The sequence below is a fragment of the Neovison vison genome, chromosome 6 (assembly GCF_020171115.1).
Source record: "Neovison vison isolate M4711 chromosome 6, ASM_NN_V1, whole genome shotgun sequence".
Lineage (NCBI taxonomy): Eukaryota > Metazoa > Chordata > Mammalia > Carnivora > Mustelidae > Neogale > Neogale vison.
Genome location: NC_058096.1, coordinates 177,668,449 through 177,695,332, shown reverse-complemented (window position 1 = coordinate 177,695,332; position 26,884 = coordinate 177,668,449). Strand labels below are relative to the sequence as shown.

General features: G+C 41.7%; 1 protein-coding gene across 6 annotated transcripts in view; it reads left to right on the top strand.

The window, feature by feature from the left end:
* Positions 1 to 26,884, top strand: part of ITPR1 (inositol 1,4,5-trisphosphate receptor type 1) — a 328,468-nt gene that overhangs the window by 181,439 nt on the left and 120,145 nt on the right. For 4 of the 6 annotated variants that reach the window (XM_044253118.1, XM_044253116.1, XM_044253115.1 and 1 more), the window contains 9 exons: positions 400 to 600; positions 2,469 to 2,720; positions 3,940 to 4,065; positions 6,675 to 6,803; positions 11,131 to 11,251; positions 13,760 to 13,944; positions 17,668 to 17,816; positions 18,753 to 18,864; positions 24,385 to 24,417. In XM_044253118.1, coding sequence (XP_044109053.1) covers positions 400 to 600; positions 2,469 to 2,720; positions 3,940 to 4,065; positions 6,675 to 6,803; positions 11,131 to 11,251; positions 13,760 to 13,944; positions 17,668 to 17,816; positions 18,753 to 18,864; positions 24,385 to 24,417 — 1,308 coding nt within the window. The remainder of the gene's footprint in view (positions 1 to 399; positions 601 to 2,468; positions 2,721 to 3,939; positions 4,066 to 6,674; positions 6,804 to 11,130; positions 11,252 to 13,759; positions 13,945 to 17,667; positions 17,817 to 18,752; positions 18,865 to 24,384; positions 24,418 to 26,884) is intronic. The other 2 variants (XM_044253119.1, XM_044253117.1) reach the window with 1 other exon arrangement.

Here is a 26,884-nt window from a genome sequence, read left to right as displayed (position 1 = left end):
GATACACGCAACAGCATGTTGAGAGCATTGCAGTTGGACTGTTGAATAAAAGAAACCAGACGGGAGGGAGTACATGAGGCTTGACAGCAGGCAAAACTAATCTGTAGTTGCAGAAATCAAAATGAATTAAATGGCAGGGTGAGGCCTTTCGTTTCTGGACGTGGGTGCTGGGGTTTCCGCTGTAGTTCATTGAGCTGGAGACAAGTGATTCGTTTCCCTTTCCGTGTGTTTATTACAACTTACAAAAGAAGGCAGTACAGAAGTGAGAAAGGAGAAAGGTGTCTTTGTGGGTTTCAGCGCTTCTCTGTGTGCGTATTGCTAGACTGTCTTTCTCACTTGACTCCGCTCTGTCCACCTTTTGACCATTTCCCTGTGCTCCTGCCCTCACTCTTGTGCCAGATCCTGGAGGCGGTCACCATGCAGCACATCTTCATGAACAATTTCCAGCTCTGCAGTGAGATCAATGAGCGGGTTGTCCAGCATTTCGTTCACTGCATTGAGACCCACGGTCGAAATGTCCAGTACATAAAATTCTTGCAGACGATCGTCAAGGCAGAAGGGAAATTCATCAAAAAGTGCCAAGACATGGTCATGGCTGAGGTGACAGCTGTTTGTTTCTCTATACCTTCATCTAGAGTTTCTGGCAAATTTTTAAATTCTTGCTCTCTGTACGAACTGGCACCCTCTCCTGGAGCCACATAAATGGACAAAACGTAATTGTGGTGTGTATTTGTGAGCTTAAATTGTATGTAGAAGTGAGAGTCTGATCTGACTTTTTCATAGCAGCACATCTATTCATTTTAAGGCATTTTGGCTCAGATTCTTTTGAGAGGAGGAAAAAATAGGAATATTGAACAAAAATTACAAAGAATAGAGATTAAATATAGATAGAAACCACTGAGCCAGAACAGCCTACATTCCTGTGGATTATATGACAGTTTCTTTAATTATTCGCTTAACTAGCTAGAAAAATTGTTGCTTGCTGATTCACAAGAAGAAGCTGGTCAGTGGAATTGGGACAAAGTCCCACTGGGTTGTCTGTGGGCAGTCAGGGCCACATGGGATGCTGTCTGACCGGGAAGGCCCTCTGCCACACCTGTGTTCACATAGACTCAGTTGAATCTTCCCACCTGTTGAAAAAAAATGAAACATCAAGTAAATCCATTTAACACTTGGATTTATAATTCCCATTTAATAAGAAACGGGGTTCCAGGGGAAGGTCGTGTAGTGTGTTTAAAAGAATTGACTTGACCTGGGATGTGAGTGTAAGCTATACTACTTTATTGGCACAGTGACCCGATGACTTGCCAACCCTCAGTGTGCCTTCCTATAAAATGAAGGCACGGTGGTATTCAGCCATGAAGCTGAAATGCCAGCTCAGGGAAACGACGGTGACAATAGGAGCTAACATTATTGGAAGGCTGCCCTATCCTAGTCATGGTTCTAAGCAATTTACATATAATCATTTGTCTCATCTACAGGACGCAGCACCATGAGTTAGGTATCAATTTTGTCCTCAGTTTTATCGGCAAAACTCAGGCACAGGGAGGTTAGATCCATGTGGAGTGTTGGTCGTGGTATCTGGCACCTAATTAGAGCTGACAGAAGTGAGTTGTTATTACGCAGATATTATGGACTATATGTATTTTGACTTCTGTGCCAGCCCTTTTTGGATCTTCTGTATTTCCTGAAATTGATTGACTCTTAAGCGGACTAATGAGAAGCCACACACACAGTCCTGGGGGCAAGTTATAAGTAGGAATGCCTTGATTCTTTGAAGCATTATTGAAAGGAAGACATACCTTAGTAAGAAGTGGATAATTGATCATTGTGAAGAGAGGAGGCAGTATATGAAAGAGTTGTAAAACAGTTACTACTTCTCAAGCATAAAAAAGATGGAAACTATTTTTTTAAGGTTTTATTTATTTATTTGACAGACAGAGATCACAAGTAGGCAGAGAGGCAGGCAGAGAGAGAGGAGGAAGCAGGCTCCCCCCTGAGCAGGAAGCCCGACGTGAGGCTCTACCCCAGGACCCTGAGATCATGACCTGAGCCGAAGGTGGAGGCTTTAACCCACTGAGCCACCCAAGTGTCCTGATGGAAACATTTTTGAAAAGAAAAAAATCATAGCCTAAATATTAGATTTGGATCCATATGCAAGCTTGCAATCTTCATGTCCACTGGGTACATGAATGTGGTTCTGCAGACTTTCTCTTCCCCTGGTAGTTTTGTTTAAGGCCACTGTCATATACCTGTATCTGTCGATTCAAGTGCTGCTGCTGCAGATTTTTAGTTATTGATTAATAGAAGTGAATGAAATTTAGATGAGTTTAGTAATAAAGGTGAGACTGGGTTTTGGAAAGCAAAAGCTGACAAAGCAGCTCTCCTTCTCTGCATGTAGATATTTTTTCAATGATGTCCCCACCTCCGCATGCCTGTAATATAAACAAGCCCTGTTCTTTTTATAGCTGGTTAATTCGGGAGAAGACGTCCTCGTGTTCTACAACGACAGAGCCTCTTTCCAGACCCTGATCCAGATGATGAGGTCAGAGAGGGACCGGATGGACGAGAACAGCCCTCTCATGTATCACATCCACCTGGTGGAGCTCTTGGCCGTGTGCACTGAGGGCAAGAACGTCTACACGGAGATAAAGTGCAACTCCCTGCTCCCGCTGGATGACATCGTCCGCGTCGTGACCCACGAGGACTGCATCCCCGAGGTGAGTGAGCCTTTCTCATGCCTCTGCGTGTGGCGTGTGGGGCTGTTGCCAGCCCACACGAGACCTCACAGTGCTGAGACCTACAGCTCATTTCATAGTGAGGTCTCAGTTGGTGGAAACAACATTTTCTCGAATGCTGATTTTGTGCATAAAGCTCGTCGGTGAGGGGATGTTAGTCTTTCCTGCTGTCTCCTTGAGAACCGTGGGAATCTGCTGCTGTGCTTCTATTCTTGGTAACTAATAACAGCCTGTTGAGCAAAGAGGATTCTTTGAATCCCCTTTGAATGAATGTCTGAAAAAATGAGATTGAATGGGTTGAGATATGGTTCATGGGCACGGAAGACCCGATTCTGCAAGTTTATTCTTTAAAATGAAAATTTGTATTATAACAATAATGACAGTTATAAAATATTGAGGAACTACAAGTAAGCAATACGAAAATCTACCACCCATAATAAATAACAGTTAGATTTTGAAAATGATTCCTTCCAAGCTGTCCATTTTCTTGTTCATATATATTGGCTGGTAACAAAAATGACAGAAAAACAGTGGATCATCCAGAATCTAGTTTGGCTTTATATGTTTAAAATATATACTCTTAATTTTTATCTTAAACTAAATATACATATATTTGTATACAGTATATATAGTATGTATCATATATATGCTAGTATGTTTTTAGATAATTTTTTTGAAAAGTTCAAATAGCAGAGACTATAAAGGAGTAAACTATGAAAAGTCTCCTAATCTGCTCCCTCCCACCCCACAGAAAATCATTTATTATGTTCTTGTGCATCGTCTAGAATTCTGCATATAAACAAATATAAATATATGTTCTTCATTCCTCCATGCCCTTTTAATTTATTTTTTAATACAAAAGGTGACATTCTGGATACACTGTTCTTCTTTTTGTATCAATTCATAGAGATTCCACATTCCTTTTTTATAGTTACATAAAAGTTTTATTGTGTGGATGTTCTGTAATTGCCCTGCATGGCTGTTTAACAGGCTTATGAGACTATAATGAGATGATAATAACTGGTGATTCTCATGAAGGAGGAAATGACAAGATTGCCTTTTTCTCACAGCCTTGTCTACTTAGACTTCTGGACTCTTATCTGATAGGTGAAAAGCGTGTTCTGACATAGTTTTGATTTGCGTTTCTCTTATTCCATGTATACCAAATCAATTTTTCATAGAAGTCTGTTTCTGTCTTCAGGTTAAAATTGCATACATTAACTTCCTTAATCACTGCTATGTGGATACGGAGGTGGAAATGAAGGAGATTTACACCAGCAATCACATGTGGAAATTGTTTGAGAATTTCCTTGTAGACATCTGCAGGGTAAGGCTCTCTGGAACTGAGCAGCAGAGCGCAAGTGTGTGTGTACGAGTGTGTCTGGACATCCTTATGCAGGCATAAGAAAAATAGCCTCATAATGTCAACTCATTAATGTGTGGCACAGGGAGGCAGATGTGTTTCTTGGCCTCGCATATGTCTCATTCCTTTCTACCTTTTACTCCTAACAGAGAATAGATTTTATGTGTCATGTGTCAGGGAGGATGGATCATTTCTGCTTTTCACTTCATCCTTTATGGATTGATCTGTGAATAATAATCTGAGACATGGGGCGCCTGGGTGGCTCACTGGGTTAAGCCTCTGCCTTTGGCTCAGATCATGGTCTTAGGGTCCTGGTATCGAGCTCCACATCGGACTCCCTGCTCAGTGGGGAGCCTGCTTCCCCTTCTCTCTCTGCCTGCCTCTCTGCCTGCTTATGATCTCTCGCTCTGTCAAATAAATAAATAAAATCTTTTTTAAAAAATCTGAGACATACTACAATCAGATTTAAAAGTTTTCTTTTCCTTGACACTATGTCTCCTTGAAGGACACCGTCCTAAGCTTGAGCATTTCTCTCCTTCCGTCTGGTGTCGAGGATCCTGCGAAGCACTTCCCTTTGGATCTGCTTTCCCGACCAGCCATTGAACTGGGCTTCATACTCTTGATTTGGTTTTGCTCGAAGCTTAACATTAATCTTAAGGCTGTAAGACCTACTGCCTGACAAGGCACACCATAGATACACTAGAAGTTTTGTGATGGTGGATTTAGGGGAGAGGTGGTGGCAACCAAGAAAGAATAATTGTAAGATGAACCTTAATTTTGGACACGTGTTGAAAAGAAAAGTGCACTCTAGAGTCCTAGACTATGATAATTTCTGCTTGAATGTACAGTTACCAGTGTAAGACAAGGAACCTATAGGAACTTGTTTTCTTCCCGATTGAGGACTTTATTTAATAGTACTCAGGTATTGGTATCACAGACATATATATATATTTTTAAATGTCAAATTCCTCCTAGTCTCTTTTAATCCCATAAATCTGGGATTTTAGAGATTGGAAAGAAAGGCATGTTTTGTTTTATTTTAATTTTATGTTTAAAAAAAATTTTTTTTTAAAAAATAGACTATACCCAGTGTGGAGCCCAATGTGGGGCTTGAACTCATGACCCTGAGAGCAAGACCTGAGTGGAGTCAAGAGTCAGAGGCTTTACTGACTGAGCCACCCAGGGACCCCTGCTTTGTTTTTTTGTTTTTTCTTTTTTTCTTTCTTTCTTTTTTTGAATCAGGCTGAGCAAAGTTTTCCATAAAGGACCAGATATTAAACACGTTCAGCTTTGTGAGCCATCTGTTCTGTATCACAACTCTGCCTTGGTAGTTTGAAAGCAGCCATGACAATATGTATACATGTGGGCATGGCTGTGTTCCAATAAAACTTTATTTATAAAAGCAGCCACCAGCCCTTAACTTTGCTGACCTCTACATTACATTATTCAGAAATGTAAAATCAGTTGCTAATTTCATTTTCTGAATTTGTCTACAAACTGCTCAGCATTAAGCTTAGAACATGGTAGTTAGTTAATAAAAACTTGATTCTTTTTTGCCCTTCATAAATTTTTATAAGTAATGTTAATGTCCCAAACTGTGTAAGTAATGAATTTGGTAATAAAACTTGATTTTTTTAAAAATATTATTTATTTATCTATTTGACAGACACAAGTAGACAGAGAGGCAGGCAGAGAGAGAGGAGGAAGCAGGCTCCCTGCCTAGCAGAGAACCCAATGTGGGGCTTGATCCCAGGACCCTGGGATCATGACCTGAGCCAAAGGCAGAGGCTTTAATCCACTGAGCCACCCAGGCGCCCCATAAAACTTGATTTTTAAGCATGTATTTTCTAAACCATTCCCTCTAAATGTCTGATCTTATTTTAAGCTGCATAATTAAGTAGAATGTAAGTAAAATCTGAAGTCTCTCCTTACCCCAAAACTTAGAGTCCGTGACTCTGATTTACAGCCCACTACTTTCAACAGCATTGCATATCCTTAACTTTTTAAAAATTGAAGTCTAGTTGACACACAATTTGACATTAGTTCCACTGTACAACATAGTGATGTGACAACTTTATATTAATATTTCTACTGAATGAAAGAGTGTGTGAAAGTTTGTAGATTTGGAGAGCATCACACACAATGGACCTCACTGATGTATTTGATTCTCTTGATTACATGGATAGGAAACCATAGCTGACAAGAGATGAATGACTTCACCAGAAGGACAATTTGCTTTTAGGGGACAGTATAGATAACTGTAGTGACTATGCCTTAAGCTGCCTTTTAAAGGTTTTAGATTTGCCACACATGGCTAGGAATTGGGAAGCAATGGCCCTTTAGGTGCCATCCCGGTTTTGTGTGTCTTTATGTGATGCCTGAGTGGATTAGCTTCTCCTGCATGATTTACTGTTGTTACTACTGTAATTCCTAAGAGGGAGACGTATCAACCTGCAAGCCTTTCCCTTTCATTTGTTAAGGGGGTAATCGGCAGTAGTGGCCCCAGATTTCTTAATCCTACAACTGACCTGCAGGTTTTGGTGCCATGTCTGAAACGTCCAATTGCCTTGCAGGCCTGTAACAACACCAGTGACCGGAAACACGCAGACTCCATTTTGGAGAAGTATGTTACTGAAATTGTCATGAGCATCGTCACCACTTTCTTCAGTTCTCCCTTCTCGGACCAGAGCACGACGCTGCAGGTAAGAAGGGCAAGGGTAGGGCATTCACAGCTGAACTGTGGCGGTGGCTGTCCGCCCGGATTTGGCAGTGAGCAGCTGTCCGTGAGCCGTTCTGCAGAGCTTTCGGACAAGATGCTTTTCCTGCTGTTGTGGCGGTGGGGAGGGTCCCTTGACTAAAGAAGCACCTAAGGATGTTGTCCTAAACCAGATGATTCTATTGGTTGTTGATTTTTAGCCCCTTAAGATGCTTTTTCTTCCCCCTTCCTTCTTGTTGATTCCTCCCCTCTAATCTTAGAAGAAGGAGACGCAGCTTTCAGATAGGTGCTCCCCTGTTATTAATGCTTCTTAAAAACACATTTGGAGATCTCAATTCTATCTCCCAAGTGTGTGCCTGGAGTTCACCCAACATGGTGAGGGGCTAGTGTGAGAAGTCGTGCAGCCAGCCGGGGGTGCTGCTGGCGTATGCATGCCTTCATGCGTGGCACTCCTGGGACTGTGTACCATCATGGCCCCGTGTCAGGATTTCCACCAGGTCCAAAGGTAGGAATCCATGGATCTGGGAGATGATGTCATTCTTTGACTTGGAAAAAAATCATCCTTCTCTTTATAACGTAAACCTGGGTTAACCGCTGTGTGAGTCTTGCTGCAGGATAAAATCTAATCTTGGTCTCCAGCAGTCAGAAGAGAAATACTAACCCTTCTTGTCATAGGAGGAGGTAGAGGCTGTCCTGGGGTTGATGGGTGGCCTGGGGTTGCTGGAGTATAGACATAATCCTAATGAAGGTAAATGCTCTAAGGGAAGGGTGATTCTTGGTCAGTATAATATTCCCTGATGCATTAATTAGATACTGCTATAGTTCATTAATATGCAAAGAGTTCGTATGAATCTAATACAGCCCATGAGGTAGATAATACTTTTCCCATTTTCAGCTGTGTAAACTGAGGCTCAGAAAGTTTAATTACCGTGCTCAGTCAGGGTCACAGCCATTAGGTGGCATAACCATGATTTTAGCCTGCTTCTTTCTGATGCAAAAACTTGAATTACAGAATTTTTTTATTGAGATACCTTTCCTTGGGACTACTGGTAACCTTCTGTTTAATTAGAAATAGCTATGAAAGCTAGCAGTTAAGCGAAAGTATCCCAGAGTTAGAAGGATTGCCTTTCAAATGTCTGTACTTGTTCATGAGTAATTGGGGAGCGGAAACTGGTTGGATCCCAAGCACATGAGTTCCTAGAGACCAGAACATGCTCCTCACCAAGTACTATTACACAGAGAGCCAGCTAGGGAAGATGCTTTGGTTACTAAGATTAGACTCGCTTCTTTTGTAATTTCAAGTGACAATCACCACAGCAATGCCTATTCTCCTATAGATTGTGAAACAGTATTGCAAAACCAAAATGTCAAAGTAAATCAGTCACATTAATTGGAAAACCATTAAACAGGAACTTGAGTTTTGGTTTTCTATTTTGGTCACTCCTGCCTCCTCATACTGCCTTACTCTGAAGCCAGTTTTTGGACCACCTAATAAGCCAGACTTGTCAGAGAGATGAATCTTCAATATAAATGTTATAAGTTCCTAGCAATACCCAGGTAATCTATATATACTTAGAATACAAAGTGTAAAGTGGTTTTAGCTTTGTTTTTTAAGGGGTAGCTTACGAATTTCTAGGACATTTATTTTCAAGGAATATTATTTTTGGATCTCTCATAGTCTGTTTTATTTTGTTTATATGCTGAGAAACATATGCCTCATTTCCCCAGCTAGATTTTTACTTCCTTCCTGGCTTCCTTCCTTGTTTATTTTTTGTTGTTGTTTGTTTGTTTGTTTCCTTCTTTTCATTCAGCCCAAACATATGAGGAAGGGAAATGGTGAATTTGGGTTTGTCTGTTGAATTTGCATTTATGTTGCCCGTGGCATGTCCGTGGAGCAGCTGGAACTATGGGATCCAGAGAGGAAAAATAGAATTTTGGAGGCTTTAGAGCGGGATAAAGCTGGTCTCAAATCCTCACTCTGTCCCTTACTGGCTCTGTGGACTTCCCTTGGCCACTGAACTTCCGAACCTCTTGGCTTGCATTTGAAGCAGAAATGTAGTATCCGCCATACAGGTTATTGTGAGCACAAGAAATCATGTTTTATGAAACATCTAGCATAATGCCTGGTGCGTAGGAGAGGCTTAGTGAATAGGAACTTGTGCTTTTCCCTGCTAGACTGTCAGCTACGGTAAGAAGGACGTGGTTATGTCTTAGGTGCACAGTTGTCTGTGACACTGCTCTCTCCCTGTGCCTCGCTTTGTGCTCGGAACCTAGTAGCTGCTGACTCATTGAGTAAGTAAATGAATCGGTGAGATTCAAGAGAATGGAGTGGCAGAATCCAGATTTATACATTGGCTCCTTGAAGTCGTGGCCCAGAAAATGAAATGGTTTACTAGAGGGGACTGGGCACAGCACAAATAGCTAGAGACAAGATACTCAAGAAGCCAGAGGAAGGTTTTCACTTCACTCTATCCCGCACGTAGGATGGGATTCAAGGAACAAGCAGGGCTTCAGGATCCAAGAACAGGGAGGATTATATGTAGAAGGTGTTGGGCAGCCATGAGGTCAAGTGAAGTGATGCCTAATGGAAGCTATTCTGGCCAATTCATTTTTTGTTTTTCCAGAGGTCAGAAGAACAGAGCCTAATAAACACTGGTTCCATTGAATTAATTTAGTCAAAGACACTTTTTGAATTTTGAATTCAGAGATACTCTTTGAATTTGGGTGTTGGGTTCTCATCCCAACTCTAGCACATAGGAGCCAGTGGGGTGGATTATAATTCCACTCTTGACTTCTCTGGGTCTTGGGGAGGGTTCAGTGAGAGGCAAAAAGCCCTTAGCCCTTGGCATGTGGCACAGAAAGTACTTCCTGAAGAAAGCAGTGAGATCCTGGTTTGCGGGTGACCTTGGTGGAAAGAGCACAAGTTGTTGGCGTCAGAGAGCTCTGACGTCGACTCTGCTCTGCCGCCACTTGTCCGTTCTTCAGTCTACTTTCTTTTAAGCTTTCTGGGCCTCCATTTTGTATGTATAGCATTAAGGCAGTTTGTTTGCCACAGGATTGTTAGTTGAGTCCCCAAATGTGGCACCTAATAAGTGTAAGTTACCTGAACATTGTTCATAGCAGAGGTTCTGAATTTTTATTGACCTATTGTACTTTCTTCTAATAGAGTTTCTTCCCCCTCACCCCAGCACTTTCTGTTGTTTTTCTTCTATCTCAGAAACCTTTCTAGAGTTTTTTAATGCTTTTTTTCTTTGCTATATTAACTTCCACTGTGTTGTGGAGGGACTATGTAAGTCCTCTTTCCCCAGACTGAAAACCCATGGAGGAGCTCACTGTACACAGTGAAGTTTGCCTTGCAGGTCAAAGCTACCATGACCCGGGTAGCTTTGGGTGGAGACCATAATTATAAGTTTGAAATGCATTCAGAAAGCACTGTCAAACTGAGGAAGTAAATGTTAGAGTTCTATTACTTTAATAAAAAGAGTACACATTTGTACCGTCCTAGGAATAGATTCTACCATATCGTTAACCATTCCGTAGTAAATGAATACTTTGAATGAGTAACCATCCGAACTGTCTGCTGCTTATATCACTGAAGACACTGCTACAAATAAGTAAACATTCTTGGTGAGATCCACTCATCAGTTTGTTTTTTCTGGTTAAAAGTAGAGGTTCTGCTTATAGGAAATAACATCTGGAAGGAACTTTGGGTTAATCTGCCTCAGTCCACTGATTTTATATATTTTATATTTTATTAGGTGAAGTTAAAGCTCAGAGACATGGATGGCTCAGTTGGGTTAAGCCTCTGCCTTTGGCTGAGGTCATGATCTCAGGGTTGTGGGATTGAGCCCCTCATCAGGCTCCCTGCTCCGCGGGGAGCCTGCTTCCCTCCCCCCACCCCCGCACCCACCTACTTGTGAACTGTCCCTCTTTCAAAGCAATAAATAAAATCTTAAAAAAAGAAAAAAAAAAAACAACTCAGCGACATGAGGTAATTTGCCTGACGTCATACTGCCAGTTGGTAACCGGACAATAATACCAGTTTTCACATTGATTCACTGGTTTGTTCTTCTGGTCAGACTCAGTTGGCATCAAGTTTATAGATGCCCTTAAATTAAAATGCTTCTGATTTTTTTCTTCCTTAGGCTAGGCAACTTCTAGAATCCTGCTGATAACTGGTGACCCCCTTCTCACTCTTGCAAAGGGTCCGTTACTCTTAACCCACCATTCAGTGCAATGTCTGTTTCTGACGGGCATATCCGTGATCTGCAGAAACGTCATACTGCCCGCCTCTCGGCCTCTCTTCCTTGCAGACTCGCCAGCCGGTCTTTGTGCAACTGTTGCAAGGCGTGTTCAGGGTTTACCACTGCAACTGGTTGATGCCGAGCCAAAAAGCCTCCGTGGAGAGCTGTATCCGGGTGCTCTCTGATGTAGGTAAGGTATCGTGCAGTTTGGACTGAACGTGATGAAAATGAACTCCCTGCCAGGACTAGAGATAGCCATTTCTCAAGCGCCTGTTATAGCTCTTCTGAAGTTCTGCATGCAGGATGTTGCAGAGGCAGAACTGGAATGGAAATCTTGATTGCTAACCCTTGCTTTCATCTACCAAGCCAGCATCTTCCAAAGTCAAGAGCCAGTAAGTCCCAAAGAAAGCTAGCCTTTGAAAAAGTAAGAGTGCATGGTTCAGTGTGAGGCAACTCTTGGCAAGTCCCAGGGCACACAAGCTAATTGAAGGCTCTGGGAAATCTCTCAGGCAAGAAATGAATTTGTTTACTCCAATAAGTGTATTTGACCGTATGGAAACTTTCTTCCTATGAAGTACAAGCCCAGGGAACATCCTTTCTCAGAAATGGTGCACTGATCCCCTTTTGACTCAATGATAAATGGTGCTCCATCCCCTCTTCCCCACCCCTTACTTGTCACCTCTCTGGCAGCTTTGAAAGGAAGTCTTAAAAATTACTGCTCCCTTCACCCGGACTTAAGCAGGCTCTATTTCTTGGCCCTGTTCCCCTTAATAAATGTTAAGCAAGGAGTTCCCCTGCGTGCCTAAATTTAAGAGTTCTCTCCCTGTAGTAGCTATTTCCATCCCTTGAGAGCAGCAGCAGAAACAGGTGAGGTTCTCGGCACTGTTGAGTAGTTGCCCAGCAAATACAGATGCTGTCTCTTAGGGTGACTTCCCTGATGTCAGTCCTCCCATCCTGATTTCCTTGACTCTCACATGGTAGGTGTTGGTGTCTTTTTATTATCTACGCTGCTCTATTTCATAATAAGAGATGAGGCTTTTGAAAGTGTGTACGCTTTAGGGTCATGACGTGATACCCCAGAGCCAAGGCTCTGAGGCAGTATCCCCAGAACTCACTCTTCTGCCCTCAGAGGGTTATGCGTCATGAAGTTGTTGAGTAAAATTCGGGCAGGTTGCCCAGCTGACCAGCTCAGTGCTCATTAGGGAGATGAAATGTTTTAATTGGCTTGAAACTGACGAGAAAAGACAGAGGGAGGGGATGTCTTTTAAGTGGCAGGGCATGAAAACAGCACAGCCCCCCAGGAATTCAGACATATGCCTCTTGGGGAATGCCTCCTCCTGACTAAAATCACACCAAAGTTCACTGTTTTTTATGGTTTATCTTCAGAAGGGGGTATCTGGTGCACATTACTTCTAGCTGAGTATATGCTGTGCATCCTGGTTTTTTGTGGGTTTTTTTTTTTTTTTTTTGTATTATTCTTATCTTCTTCCCCAAATTTCTCACTTGTTTTATTAAATTGTTAAAATTCGTTGGCTGGCTGATGGTTCCTTAACCCACACTAGGTTTTTTTGTTTTTGTTTTTGTTTTTAATTGGATTTAAACAATTGCTTCTCAGATTGCTTCTTCCAGTGTGCTAGCTTTGTTTTTACAGTTAGATACAGGTAATATGGCACCTCTTCTTTGCTTCTGGTCATATGAACCATTAAAGATAGGCGGTTGTTGTCTTGCTTTTTGGAGGTTGTTGGATTTTCCGTATGAAAAAAAAGGATTGTTGGTCGTGGTTATTTTCCTTCTTTAATTACGCTTTTTATTTTGGATGAATTTTAGACATATAGGAAGGTTGCCAGGGGAACACACAGAGTTCCCATATGCCCCTCACCCAGTTTCCCCTGCTGTCAACATCTTGCAACACCAGAATATTTTTGTCAAAACTACAAAACTGATATTGGCCCATTGCTATGACATAAACTCCAGACTTGGCACCACTTTTTCCATCAATGTCCTTCATCTGTTCCAGGATTCAGTCTAGGGTCCCATGTTGTCTTTAGTTGTGATCCTCTCTAGTCTCCTCTGGGCTGCAAAAGTACCTCGGACTTTCCTTGTTTTTTATGACATTAACAGTCTTGAAGAGTGCTGGTCAGGTGTCCTGTAGAATATCCCTGCTGTGGGTTTGATTTTTCCTTTCCTCATGATTAGCCTGGAGTTTAAGAGGGGAAGACACGAGCCTAAATGGAAAGAATAGCTTATGTTATTGTAAATATCATCGTTTGTATTATGTTTGGCTTAAATTGGCATTTTGTAGATTGTTGTGTAGAATACCACCGATAGAGGATTTTTAGAAAAATAGCCAAATGAGTTCCCTGTCTTCATAATTCTTTACATATATGAACACAAGAGAGGCCTTAGGATGCCAATTATTGAGGAAACCCAATGGAGTTTAACTTTGACTTGCCCAAAGTTTGACCTTAGAACATGTTAATCCTCAGAGCTACTGCCCCCAAGAATTTTCACACTGAAAATTGCTGACCTAAGGATGGTCAAATTCATTTGAGCTCCTCAGCGTTCATACTCATTGCCATGCAAGTGACATGTTACGGCTCGGAAAAATCTGCCTGAAGGATGATGGAGGAGTTAAGTCTGTCTTTGGGGCATCTCTTCCCCAAGTTGGAGTCTCACAAGTCATCTTTCTTCCCTGTAGCTAAGAGCCGGGCCATTGCTATTCCTGTGGACCTGGACAGCCAAGTCAACAACCTCTTTCTGAAGTCCCACAACATCGTACAGAAAACTGCCATGAACTGGCGGCTGACTGCCCGCAATGCGGCTCGCAGAGACTCTGTTCTGGCGGCTTCTAGAGACTACCGGAATATCATTGAGAGATTGCAGGTAATGCCTGACCCAGAGAGGAGTGAACCTGAACCAGGCCTAAGGTGGTTCCCACACAGCAGTGCTTCCATGAGCCAGAGAAAAACCAAAATGGACCATAGAGAGATGTTGGCATGTGAGTGGATAGTCAAGCATCGTAACAGACATAGGACCGAGAATGCAAAGCTACTTGGGAAATGGAAAGCTCCTCACAAAGTCATGGACTCCAAAGGTTCATAGATGTACGGATTTCTTTATGTAGAATGGGGACTCTGCTCTTACCAGGAAGGAATATTTAAGTATTACAAAGGGGTACTTAGAATAAGGGCATGAGGGCTCCATGTTTTTTTTGTTTGGTTGTTTGTTTGTTTTTTAAATCACCCTGGGATATTTAGCCTCTTGATTTAGCAGGTAAACTAGTCTAATAATGCCGAGAAAAGAGTGTTCTATCAGACCGAGACAACTGAAAATAAAAATGTTCCTAAATTCTACCTGGATTGTACTTTTTTTCTTAGCACCTAGGAAGAGATCTGTCCCTTTATTAAGGGAAGAATAGTGAGTATTAGGGGTATGTGAAACACTTAAACATACATCTTAACGTGAGCACCTTCCTTTAGCAAGCTCTTTAAGGGAGTTTCTTACAGGAAGTGCATGGGCCATTGTCGGAGATTCTCAGACACTTCAGATGGGCCTGCTGCAGTGGTTAAGGGCATGATCTCAGGCCAGCGCCTGCGGTCAAGTCCTGACGCCATTGCTTAGAAATGCTGTGTCCTCGGAAAGGTTACTTTATTGCTCTATGCTTTGGTTTTCCCATCTGTGAAGTAGGATAATAGTAACACCTACCTCAAGGGGTGGATGTAAGGATTACAAGGCTGGTAACCATTCCCGTTATCAGAACACATTTGCCTGCTTAACAAATCACAACAGCCATTATTTCCTTCTTTTCTGCTGTCCTACCTAGGTTGGCTAGGCTCGCTAAGGTGTTTCTTGCTCAGGGTCTTAAATGCAGTTGCAGTGAGAAGGCAGCTGCGGTTGGACTCATCTAGGAATCTTGCACATGTTTGGCCGTTGATGTTGGGACCCCCCCCCCAAGCTGGCGTTGTGAGCTGAAGCTTCTCCATGCAGTTTCCACATGTGGTCGGTGCTTGCTTGTAGCATGGTGGCTGGGTCCCAAGATCAGCATCTCAGAGAGAGAGAGAGACAACGAAAGCTATAATGACTTTAAGGCACACATAGCATCACTTTTGTCAAATTCTCTTGGTCAAGACACTCACAAATGTCCACTGAGGTTCAAGGGAAGGGGACATAGTCCACCATATGATGGGAAGAATGAATGTCAGTGATGCAGTGTAAGAAGGACGTGCAAGAGAAGATATATTGCAGTGGCCATTTTGGAAAAATACAGTTCATGTAAACGGCATAGGATAGAGCCTGGCGTGTAGTGAGCACGTGATAAATGACAGCTGCTATTATTATTACTGTTGCTGTCATTGCTGTTAGGACTGTAATAATGAATCTCTGTGAGGTTATATAACCTGCCTACAGATGCATTTATTAGCTTTACTCATGGTGGGCACTAGAATGCAATGGTGATCAAAACCACAAATGAGTAGTGCTATGGAGAGTTGCTGAGGAACCTCATCTTGTCCTGAGCTGGGATGGTGATCCTAGGCTTTGCTGAGGAGTGATGTTTGAACCAAGATCAGAGGAATATAGGACTTACTTAAAAAAAGGAATAGGAGGGAGGGTAACGTATATGAAAAGAACTTTTTATGGGACAGAATGTGATGCATTTGAAGACCAAAGGAAGGTTAGTGTGGCTGGAAGCCCATGGAGCTGGGGAAGTAGGAAGGAGTTCTTAGGTCAGGGAAAGAATTCCACCCTTCCTCTGACAGACCCAGTCTTAAAGGTAATTTAATTCAAATAGAGTGCTTCCTGACTCCACTGTATTTTTAAAGTGAAGGGATATTATAGACTCATAATTGTTTGAATGCACAGTATTTTTTACTGTTCAGACTAAATAAATTATCTGCAGCCAAACACACCAGTTCCCAGATTTATTATGCATATTCTTGAGGAATAAACTAAAATATGTAAGCCTAGCTAATGCTTGTTATGAAGACTTGAGTAGTGGCTGAAAGGATCCTCATTATGCTGTGATTTATTGTCTGAGTCCCTGTAGTGTAAGATTGCCTAGGACAGCAGAAGTTATCATAATATAAGAACATTCACTTGCAGCCTGACTGCTTATATAATTAATCTCCATTGAGACATCCCCTCACTTAACACCAGCATCTTTCCCTACCCATTGCTTCACCATCCTTGTCTGTTGGCCTCTCCTCGATTGCTGAATGCTAAACATTTGTCAATACAATGCAAATCAATTGCAGTGTAAAGTTCAAACCTTGCAAAAGATGCAGGATTTTATGAATATGATTTTGAAGAACTGCTTCAACCCCCTGCAAATGCTATAGACAAAGGTTTGCCAGAGTGAGGGCTGATAACTACTGAAGAAGAAAACTTTGGGTGCTTTCAAAGAAGAAACAGATTTTTTTTTTAAAAAAATGACCCTCTTTTTGACTGTGTTGTGAATGTCAGTATGAATTAAGGGATACTGTAGTGTACTCTTGCTGGAAAAATTGCCCTTCCCCCTAAAATAATTTGATCGATGCATGCATTCTTTATGCATCCTAAATATTATTTAGTGATTAAAATTTTTGTTCAGTATAAAATAAATAATATTCACATTCTTTAGTTTTAGTTTTGGGGTAACAGTTAAATCAATTCTTTATTGACCATTCTCTATGAAATTTGGGTCTACAGTTACGTTGAATGACTTAAAGGTCATTTAAGTGACCTTCCCTTGAAAATCTCCTTGGTTTACTAGGCCTTCCTCTATTATCTATCATGCTGTGTTCAGCTCCCATCTTGGTTAGCAAGGCTTCTAGTTAGGTTCTGAGTCACCAAGCCATCCAGCAGACTGTAGCATCTTTTGAAGATAATTTCTCATCTGTTTTCTGCCATTTGCCTTTATATGGTGTTTGTTGTGTTGGTTTTGCTGCTCTTTCAACTTCTCTCTGTTTTCCTCTCCTACAGCTATGTGTTTTGCATTTGAAGACCATCATGCTATCAGGGTACATGTATTTAGCATGTTGATACAGCATGTTCATTCATTTGTGTGCTCATTTTGGTATGACTTTTTATTATATGAATAATTCATGCTCATTGGAAGTAATTTGACTGTACTCCCAAGTACCCATTTATGGAAGAAAATTGGAATCACCTGCAATCCCACCACCCAGAGAAAACCAGTAGTGATGTTTTGCTGATATTTGGTATATATCCTTAGGTACTGATGTTGTTTCTAAAGAAAATCGGATCATATACTCCATGCTATTGTTTAACCATTTTTTTGCATTCATATTGTAGTCATTTTTCCATGTTGTCGAGTGTACTTTTTGCATCATACTTTAAAATATGTGGAATGACCCCTTGAGTGGCATAAGGGTCATCACAATAGAAGGGCTGGGGGTGTTGTTTTTACCTCATTCTCCACTTCAGGGGCTATGGCTTCAGATACCCCTGGGGCAATGTTTAGTAATTTGCGATAAATATCAGACAGCACTAACGACGCTCTAACCTAGCCTAGGTTGTGGTCATTTTTGAGGTCAGAAATGAATGTTCTTACTCTCCTGTAGTCAGCCTCGGCCTGAGCTGCTCACCAAAGCTGTACTTCCGTTCCAGGACATCGTCTCGGCTCTGGAGGACCGTCTAAGACCCCTGGTCCAGGCAGAGTTATCTGTGCTCGTGGATGTGCTCCACAGACCTGAGCTGCTTTTCCCAGAGAACACAGATGCCAGGAGAAAGTGCGAAAGCGGTGGCTTCATTTGCAAGTAAGCAGCCTCTCACTCTGGGGTGGTCGACTGTGGAGCCCTGCTGACCAGACAAAGTACCTGTTCATTAAGAAGCAGATGCTGGCCTGGTTTTTGACTTTGATGAGTACAAGGTCATGCATTAGAGTCCTGTTCTGATCTTTCTAAAGTCTGTGGGTTCAGTCGTACTTCCTGACACTTGTTTTGCGTAAGAATTTCTCCGATCATCTTCTGTACCACAAGCACCAGCAGGGTGTCCACCGTGGGCTGGAAGGGTCGTGACCCTTCTGCCCTCAAAAAGCTCAGACGTACCAGGATCCCACAGTCTTTTCCCAACATCTTTGTAATTTCTTAGTTTATGCCTTGAGGCATTATCTGTAAGAAACAACAGGTTCCATCAGTGGAAATCTCCGTTTGATTTTTATCCTAAGGTGGGTTGGTTAACTTGAGAGTGGGCTCTGCCTCAGAGCCCTTCCAAGGACCCTGGGTCCCTTAAAGAACAAGACTATGGGTTAATGAACAGTGTTTATTCACCTTAACGATCATCCTCGTGACTTTTTTTGTTGTTGTTGCTGTTTTTTAATACCAGTGGCATATTTTAACCATGTTATCAGCACCCCTTGGTGTGTAAAAAGCCACACTCTATAAACTAACAGGTTTGAGTGGACCTCTGTCCTATTTCTCTTCCCCCTATCGTCTCCCCCCTCTTATGAGGTAGACTCCTGCCCAGGGTGCCCTTTTGCTGTTACTGACCAGCGGGTGTCACTGTTGAGACACTTTAGAGACTAACTAGCAGTTCTCATTACAGTGAATGCCCCGAAGCATGTCGAACCTGTGAGCCTTTGATAAATATTTGTTCATTAACTGACTACTTAAAATAAGTTGCTTGTGAAGTGATTGTTTGTTTAATTCAAAGATCATTTCAGGGACCTAATGCATGGTTTCCCCTCCGTTCAGGTTGATAAAGCATACTAAACAGTTGCTAGAGGAGAATGAGGAAAAACTCTGCATTAAGGTCCTACAGACCCTCCGAGAAATGATGACCAAAGATAGAGGCTATGGAGAAAAGGTACTGCATTTTATGCTCTTGTCAAGACAAGATCTTGCTATTCAATTGAAATGGGATCATGGGTTAGAAATCCGCTGTAGTTCAGGCGTACTGACTGAGGGGACTTGTTACTTTTTAAAGCTAATTATCCTGTCATAAAAGGTAGCTAAATCATATGTCTTCTCTTCTAAAAATCACATAAACTTAGACGTCTTATAGGCTGCTTGCCACGTAACCTAATGTTAGAGAAATAGTAATAAGAGATTTCGTCTCAATTCCCGGCATGAGTGCAAACGCCTCTTGTGTATCAAGGCACGCATTCCTGACTGGTGGGTTCCAGCCATGCATACCTGTGGGCCTGCTTGCTTCTTTCTGGTGAGATGTTGCACAGTGCTTCCAGTGTACTGAAAAACTCCCTCCGGTTCTAACTGGAATTAGGGCAGGCAAACATATTACCCTTTCTAGCTCAGACTGGGACACGGGCCGTCCCTGGGACGTGCTAATTTCCTGGCATAGGCAGTGAGCAAGGATGTGCAGAGACCACTCCCCACACTTTTGATTTTGGTTCAAGTGGGATAAAAACAATCACATTGCCCTTCCATTCTGCCCCTTCCCCACCTTAAAAAATTGCGGGTCCTGAATTTAAAATTCCACCAGTTTTCATTTGAAGGTAGTGTGTTCACTAATGGACTCCTAGCTACTTTCGTAGCATTTTCTGAGCAGGTAAATGCACTGATATCATTGATTTGTCAAAATACCCAATAACTCATTGATTCATCTCTGCGAAGAAGCCTTGATAATTAAATCACAGTCTTCTTGTCAAAGTGGGTGGCGGCAACCAGGTCATTTCAAGCATAGGAATCTGTAGGAATCTTGATTTCTGACCTAAGCAATATCTTATGCAAATATTAGAATAATTTCACATATGAAAATCTTTGGATAAGAAAAGTAAAACAGCAAAGTACACAAGCCCTTTTGTAGTATACATTCCTTCCTGTCCCCAAATCACACGGCTTTGAAATGTCACTGAGAATTTTAAAAATACATAAATTAAAGGGTGAATGAATGTGGGCTAATTAGGGAATAAGTATCTATAACTCAGTAGGAACTTTGAGGCGATAACCTACAAGAAAAGAGTTTATAAATATAAATGGTAGAGGTGAAGACCCCTTGTACAAATGAGAAAGGATGAGATGTCCTGTTCATACAAGCACCTATAAAGATACCTGTGTAGATCTTGCGCTGACACACAAGAAATAGGCAAAGGCTAATAGCAGAGAGAACCAGACAAATAAGCAGCGTTTATTTCACAAGATCTTTCTTTTTCTTTTTCTTTCTTTCTTTTTTTTTTTTTTTTAGATTTTATTTATGTATTTGACAGACAGAGATCACAAGTAGGCAGAGAGGCAGGCAGAGAGAGAGGAGGAAGCAGGCTCCCCGCTGAGCAGAGAGCCTGATGCGGGGCTCGATCCCAGGACCCTGGGATCATGACCTGAGTTGAAGGCAGAGGCTTCTTTAACCCACTGAGCCACCCAGGCGCCCCGAGGTCTTTATTTTTCTTAAAGTGACCTTTAAGGAGTATTTTTAACATACAATTCTAGTTATAGAAATTCACTCTTCATAATAAGATAAAATCCACCAAAAGGGCCATAACCAGCTATGAATGTATTTGCAGGTTTGGGGGCATAAAACCTGATTTTAAAAGATGGAGACCAGTTTTCTCTTCTTTAGAAGATCTGTTCATTTCTATGACTGAGATTTTTATAGTAAACGTGGTGTCTACTCCCACGAACATTACAAGTTGTGATTATACTTCCATTTCTCTCAAGTTTTTTTTGTTTGTTTCTGTTTTTAATATCATGGAAAGTGGAAAAAAGCTGGGAGTCGGGTCTGTTGCTTGGCATCCACGTACATCAGGGTCTTTGAGCCACATGGAAGATATGCTTCTCCCCACCAGTTTTCCCTGCCTGTTTCCTAACTGGGAGAATATCACAGACCATGGGAGATACTGGATCTGAGATGTTGTAAAATTGTCTGTTATAAAGCTCACGAAAAACAATAGAGCCTACAGCTTTAAGAGGGCAGGAGGTGGAGGTCACTATGAAAGAGTAAATTGTCACAGTCTAGAGGGGTTCTCAGGCCCTGGCTCACATTTTTTTCTTTAGCTGGTGAAGGAAGTAGCCACACCCAAGCAGAGACAGGCTTAAAGGAAAGATGGCATGACTTTCCAGTCTGGCTGGGGCTGTCTTCCTCCTCCTTCACGAAAGTGAAAATACCATAGGCAAATGTAGGAAAAGGTCATGCAACCAAGGAAGACATTCCAGAAACCCATGTTAGTCAACAGCTTCAATACCTATGGCACATACTTAGAATGCTTCTGGCCCTATGCTTTGTGGGAAAATGCTACTTAACTATTCACATTAATTGAATGTAAAAGAGTTGGTGCGGGAGAGGGAGGTTGTGCTAAACTATCTCTGTTTCTTCTGATCCAGTAGTGGGTATTAAATTTGTCCTGTTTTATTAAGGCTTTTTGAAAATGATTTTGATGATTTGCTGGCTCTTCCTGTTTGACTACAAATGCATGATGTATGGGGTGGGCCAGCTCCTTTAAGGGTGGAAGGAACCCAGAGCCAAGAAACTAACCTTTCTCAGGCAAACCAGTTGGCTTTGGTTGATAAAATAAATGAGGTGTTCTTTGGACTGGTTGCTCAGGGCACAAGGGCAAGTGTGAGGTCATTTCCGTCTTCCTGGCCCAATTTTCCTATTAGTTGTCTCTTTAGTGGAATTTGTCCCATGACTAACACCCTCCTGGGATGTCCAGAATTGTTCTGCCTCCCTGCCCTATCCTGAGTTTTCATGGCCATAGTCTGGCTTGGCATCACATTGTCCCACTCCTCCTCTGCACACTAGGAGGCCATGGCAGAGAGCTGAAGTGACTTACCAAGGTCATGTGGCAAGTGGCTGACAAGATCAAGACTGAAAGCCAGGGTCCCAAATCCCAGTGCACTGCCCTTTTGTCCCACCCCTCAGGTGGTGTCCACCTTACCTTTGGGCCAAGTTTTCTTGTCTTTTAAGCCATAATCCTCAAAGAGACATAGATGCCTTTATTTGTCTCTGTTTTCATTCAATATTTAGGATTGTCAAGGTCACAGATGAAAATGAAAGTTGAGATAGTTCTTTATTATCTTGTTGAAAAATGTTGAGACATTAGTGTGCTTGCATAGATCTACTTGCCTGAAAAAAAAAAAAGCTACTGCCACCCATATTACTAGACAGATTAAAATGTAACAGAATCACTGTAACACTGACTTACATTTTTAAAATGCCTTATGTACCCATTAGTGTCCTAAAGTATGTCTTAAATAAGCCACATTCTTTGAATTCTTATTATATGCCAGCCGCTGTACTAAACATATGTATTACCTTACATCAGGTCAGCCTCAGAGGTAGCAGTATTGTTATTGTTTTATACATGGGGAGAAAACTTAGGCTCAGAGAGGTTCAGAAACTTGCCCGAGGCCACACAGGAATGGAGGAGCCAGGAATTCAAACCCAAACACTCTGACTTCAGGGTCTTCTCCACTGTATCATTGGTGATTGACAACATCTGAATGTTTGGAAGTCCACCCACAAGTGTAACATTTGAGTTCCGATCATGTTCCATCATTATGTAAATGACATGAGCTAGTGGCTCTGACAGCACTGTGGGTAGCAAAATTTAAACATCAGCTGAGTTGTGATGTCTCACCTAATTGAAAACAGTCTCCACTTGATGCCAACTGGCTTTACAAATTACGGTTGCCCCAGGGTCCTCCACAACCTGTGGTTCTGGTCAGGTCCCAAAAGAAATCGGTGAGTAGCCAGTGGTCAGTCCTCTGTTCTCAGTCAGCTCCCTGATAGGTGCCTGTCTAAGAACTATCATACAGGAAGCCAAGCTCAAGGCTGCTAGAAGAAGATGATCACAAAAATTTAATCATGCTCATTTAGGAATTTTAAAAAATCATCTTTATTATGTCTCTAAAATGCAAAGGAGCAGCAATGAGTATTTGTCTCTTAGAGTGGTAAATATAAATATTAAAAATGATCACCAAAATAACGATGAAATATGTTTCTGTGTGATGCTCACGTCTTGCTGTCCTTTGTATTCAAGGATACAGGACTTTACAGCTATTCTAGCAGTGCCTACTAAACTCTGCTTTTTAAAAGAAAAAAAAAATTTTTAAACTCAATTAGCCTAGTACATCATTAGTTTTTGATATAATGTTCAATGATTCATTAGTTGAATATAACACCCAGTGCTCATCATATCACATTCCTGTTTTTAATCCAAAATTAAACCATGTCTTTATTGAAAAACAAAAACAAATAACTTCCCATAGCTAAACATCTCCAAAATTGAATCTGAATCTCTATATAACTCAAAGAACATCTAAATGCCCTTAGACCTGGCTTGAAAAGAGAGCATAGTTATGTTATATGTTATATATTGGCTTCTCTGTCGTCTACTGTAGGTTTTTCTATTAGTCAGAGAGCTTTGAAAAGAAATTCAGAAGCCAAGAATTAATATAAAAGGTTATCTCAGAACTTATTTAAAATCTATTTTGTCTTCTGAATAGTAGTAGCTGTTTTACTACTAGAGAATTTTTGACCTCAGGTAATGTCAGGGTTTTCTCATACAAACTGACAGTAACCTGTTAATTACCAATGCTGCTTTTCTCTAGGTGAATGAACTGTTAGCATTTCCAGCTACCAGGATTTTTATTAAGGAACTTAAATTTGCAAATGTACTATTAACAAAGCATGATAAAAACAACTTGAGGATTATCTCTCACCTTTTAAACAAGCACAATTTTGAATAATGCTCCAGGTTTTTTTTTTTTTTTCTTTTTCTTGAACTTGATGCTAATCATTTACTTGTTCCTAATATCACTTGAATTGGCTCTAATCATCTTTGGGGGAAAATGTGCTTTTTTTTTTTTAAGTCATCAGTAGTTCTAGGATTTGGAGCTTCTGCTCTTAGGATATGTTGTCATACTATTTGCTGAAATGGAACCTGGTTCTGAGACCCCCAGAGCCCTATGGAATGGTAAAATGAATTGAAAGAAAGAATTTTCTCCTAAACTGTGTTGATCCAACTATATCATCTTTGGCTCTCCTCTTTCCCACCCTCTTCCAAATGAACATGGTTCTTGATTGGGTAATTGGCCCTTGCTCGCAGCTCAGTTCAAGTTTTCATATCTGCAAGAGAGGGGGAATGTGTACCTCTCAGCCCCCTTGGGTCAATGACCTGGAAGGTTTGCTACCTGCCAAGTGAACACAGTGTGGCAGCATCCTGCCCCATCCTTAGTGGCGCAGTGCAGAGCAGATGTCACTGTGAGCGGTGGTGGTCAGTGCCCCAGATCCCTGCACCCCTTCAGATGGCCCCCATCTAACAACACTCCAACGTGAGAGACTCAGCGCTAAGACAAAGTTTCTAACACTTCACTTGCTGATACTTCCTAACATTTCCTTCTTTTTCTCCCCTCTTTTTTTCTTTTCCAGCTCATTTCCATTGATGAATTGGATAATGCTGAGGTCCTAATTTCATTTTTTTTTCAATGTCCCATGGTGATGTTTCCATGACACCCTTCCAGTGAACACTGTAGTCTGTCCCCCAGTCTCTGCAGCATCTAGTATCTGACTTTGTGTAGTGTGCCTTCTGGGCCTGAGTTGAGTCCTTTGTGTCTTGTCTGAGCATTTCCCATGAGTTTGTTTGCCATTTGTCCTTGGAGATCCCATCAGAATCTAGATAAAGATTTTCTAAACTGTGATAAGATTTCAATCATTCACTGTTTAGAATCTCAACTAAATTTGTTGTTGATGCTTGTCATTAACCTCTCTCTGCAACTCAGTGTTCATACTTAAAAAGAGCTGTTCTTTCTGGATGCAGAGCATCGATGCAAAAAGAAATAACCACATTTATATAGTTTGAAAGTGGTAAAAAACCAAAACACTGTTATCTTGGTCCACATGTTGGAAGGTATTGAGTATGAGGGATCATATACAACTTTGTCTAAGTGCACTGTGAATTCCAAAGTGCTCATTGAGACTGTCTAGCCGCAGGTTTACAATGGGATTAAGAATATACTGGATCTGTGGCTTTTCATCCAGGAAAACTACCTAGAGGTCAGGAAATTGAAATGTTGTCTCGTGGATTCTCTGCTTATGTATCTAATTGGTTTTACTAACCACAGTTACCCTGGGGGCCAATAAGTGAAGTCATTTTATTTGGGATTTGGGGGCCTCTGAAATACTGCTTGTTTGGTGAATATTTTTCATCATTCCCTGCCTTATGTTTAGGTGTCAATGCATGTTACACAATTAAAGTATACAAATGAGGGAAATTGAGCACCCTGGGAAAACATTTTTTATTGGACTTTTAAAAAATCCCTTTCCTGCTCTACCTCTTTAGACATCTGTTACTTCCTTTGATAGACCAATTCATACCTTACTTTGGGTGAGATAGAGCTGCCAGAACGAATATGTTTGTCTATTCTAATACCCACCACCATCCTTTCAGAACTGTTAAGAGATGGTTCAGATTTACTTAAGGAGAGTTTAAATCACAGACTGAAAACTGAAAGCAAGTGGTTCTGAATTTGGTTCAGTTTCCTCAGGAACGGAGCTCAGAGTGGTTAAGTGACTGGACTTAGCTTGCACAGCCGGATAGTGGCTAAATTAAAGCTAACACACTGCCGGCTCAGCTCCTGTTCTGGTGTGCTTGCTTTTCTACCACAGTAAACTCTGGAAGCACGGACTTTTCCTTAGAGTAACCAAACTTGGACGGGGAGGAGGCCATGTCCTCTGGGATGCAGAGAAGGTGAGAAAAGGTGGTATGGTAAAGGCTTAATGAATGGCTCTAACTAGTGATTTTTGGCATTTCCTGGCTCGTTCTTTCTCTTCCTGGTTATTTCTGTGCCAGAAAAATACCTCGTGCTGAATTTGCATGTTGGCATCTCTCATTCCTTTTATTTCTACCTGGAGTTGTATATGCCTCCCTGATTCGAACTTTTCCTCTGAAATACCGAAGTTGTGTTTCTATTTGCTTAAGTACAAATGAAGTCAGGAAAGGAACACCTTCGCTAATCAGAGTCCGCAATGTTATTAATACACTGTTTTGCACCATAGTAATCAGTTGATGTGTTTGCTTGCTCAAGATAGAACCTGGGTCTCCTGGCTGGGAGTTTATTGCTTGCTTATGGAAAGATTCCACAGTTGGAGCAGGTGTGTTTATAATTATACTCTAGGAAATAGAATACTGTCTGTTTATAAAAGAAGAATGTTCTGGCAGCCACTTGGATTCTTTGAAAATTCCCTGAGGAAGCAACTGCGGATCCCCTCTCCGTTGTTACCCCTGGCAACTGTCAGAGCCCTGGGACACCAGTACTCCGTCCCCAGTCCCTCAGGCTCTCGGATCTGGTCCCCTAAGCAGAGATGGCTGATTGGCCTTTTTCATCAATGGCTGTTCTGGAAACTGCCACAGCTCCTGTGGTTTCTCCTCTACCAAGCCTTTTGTCAGTGTGTGCTGGTGGAGACCTGCAGCCCCCAGCTGGGGTTCAGCAGAAGCTTAATGAGAGTTCGTGCTAGCCCATGATACAGGCAAGGCCTCACACCTAACTTGCAAACCAATGTGGAATTCTAAACATGGTGGGGAATTGCCCCTTCAATAGGGTAGGGCGTATATGGTGATCCTGTGAATCACTGATTGGGGGAGTGCCTCTCCCTTTTGGTGGTAGAGGCCCTTCAGACATCTCAAGGAAGGAGACGTGCTGTGAATGACTTGTGAAAAAGCAGAGCCCCTCTGTGTCTCTGTCAGTGCCCTGAGAAATCAGGGTGAAAGGAGGGAGAGTCACAGAGTCCCCGTAAGGAAAGGGAATGGTATGGAACCTTCCAGCTGTCTTTTAGAACAAAAATTCATTTGAAACCAGGAAGAGGAGGTTTGGTTTCTTTCTCTCTTTTTCTTCTTTCTCCCTTTCTTTCTTCCTTCCTTCTTTCTTTCTTT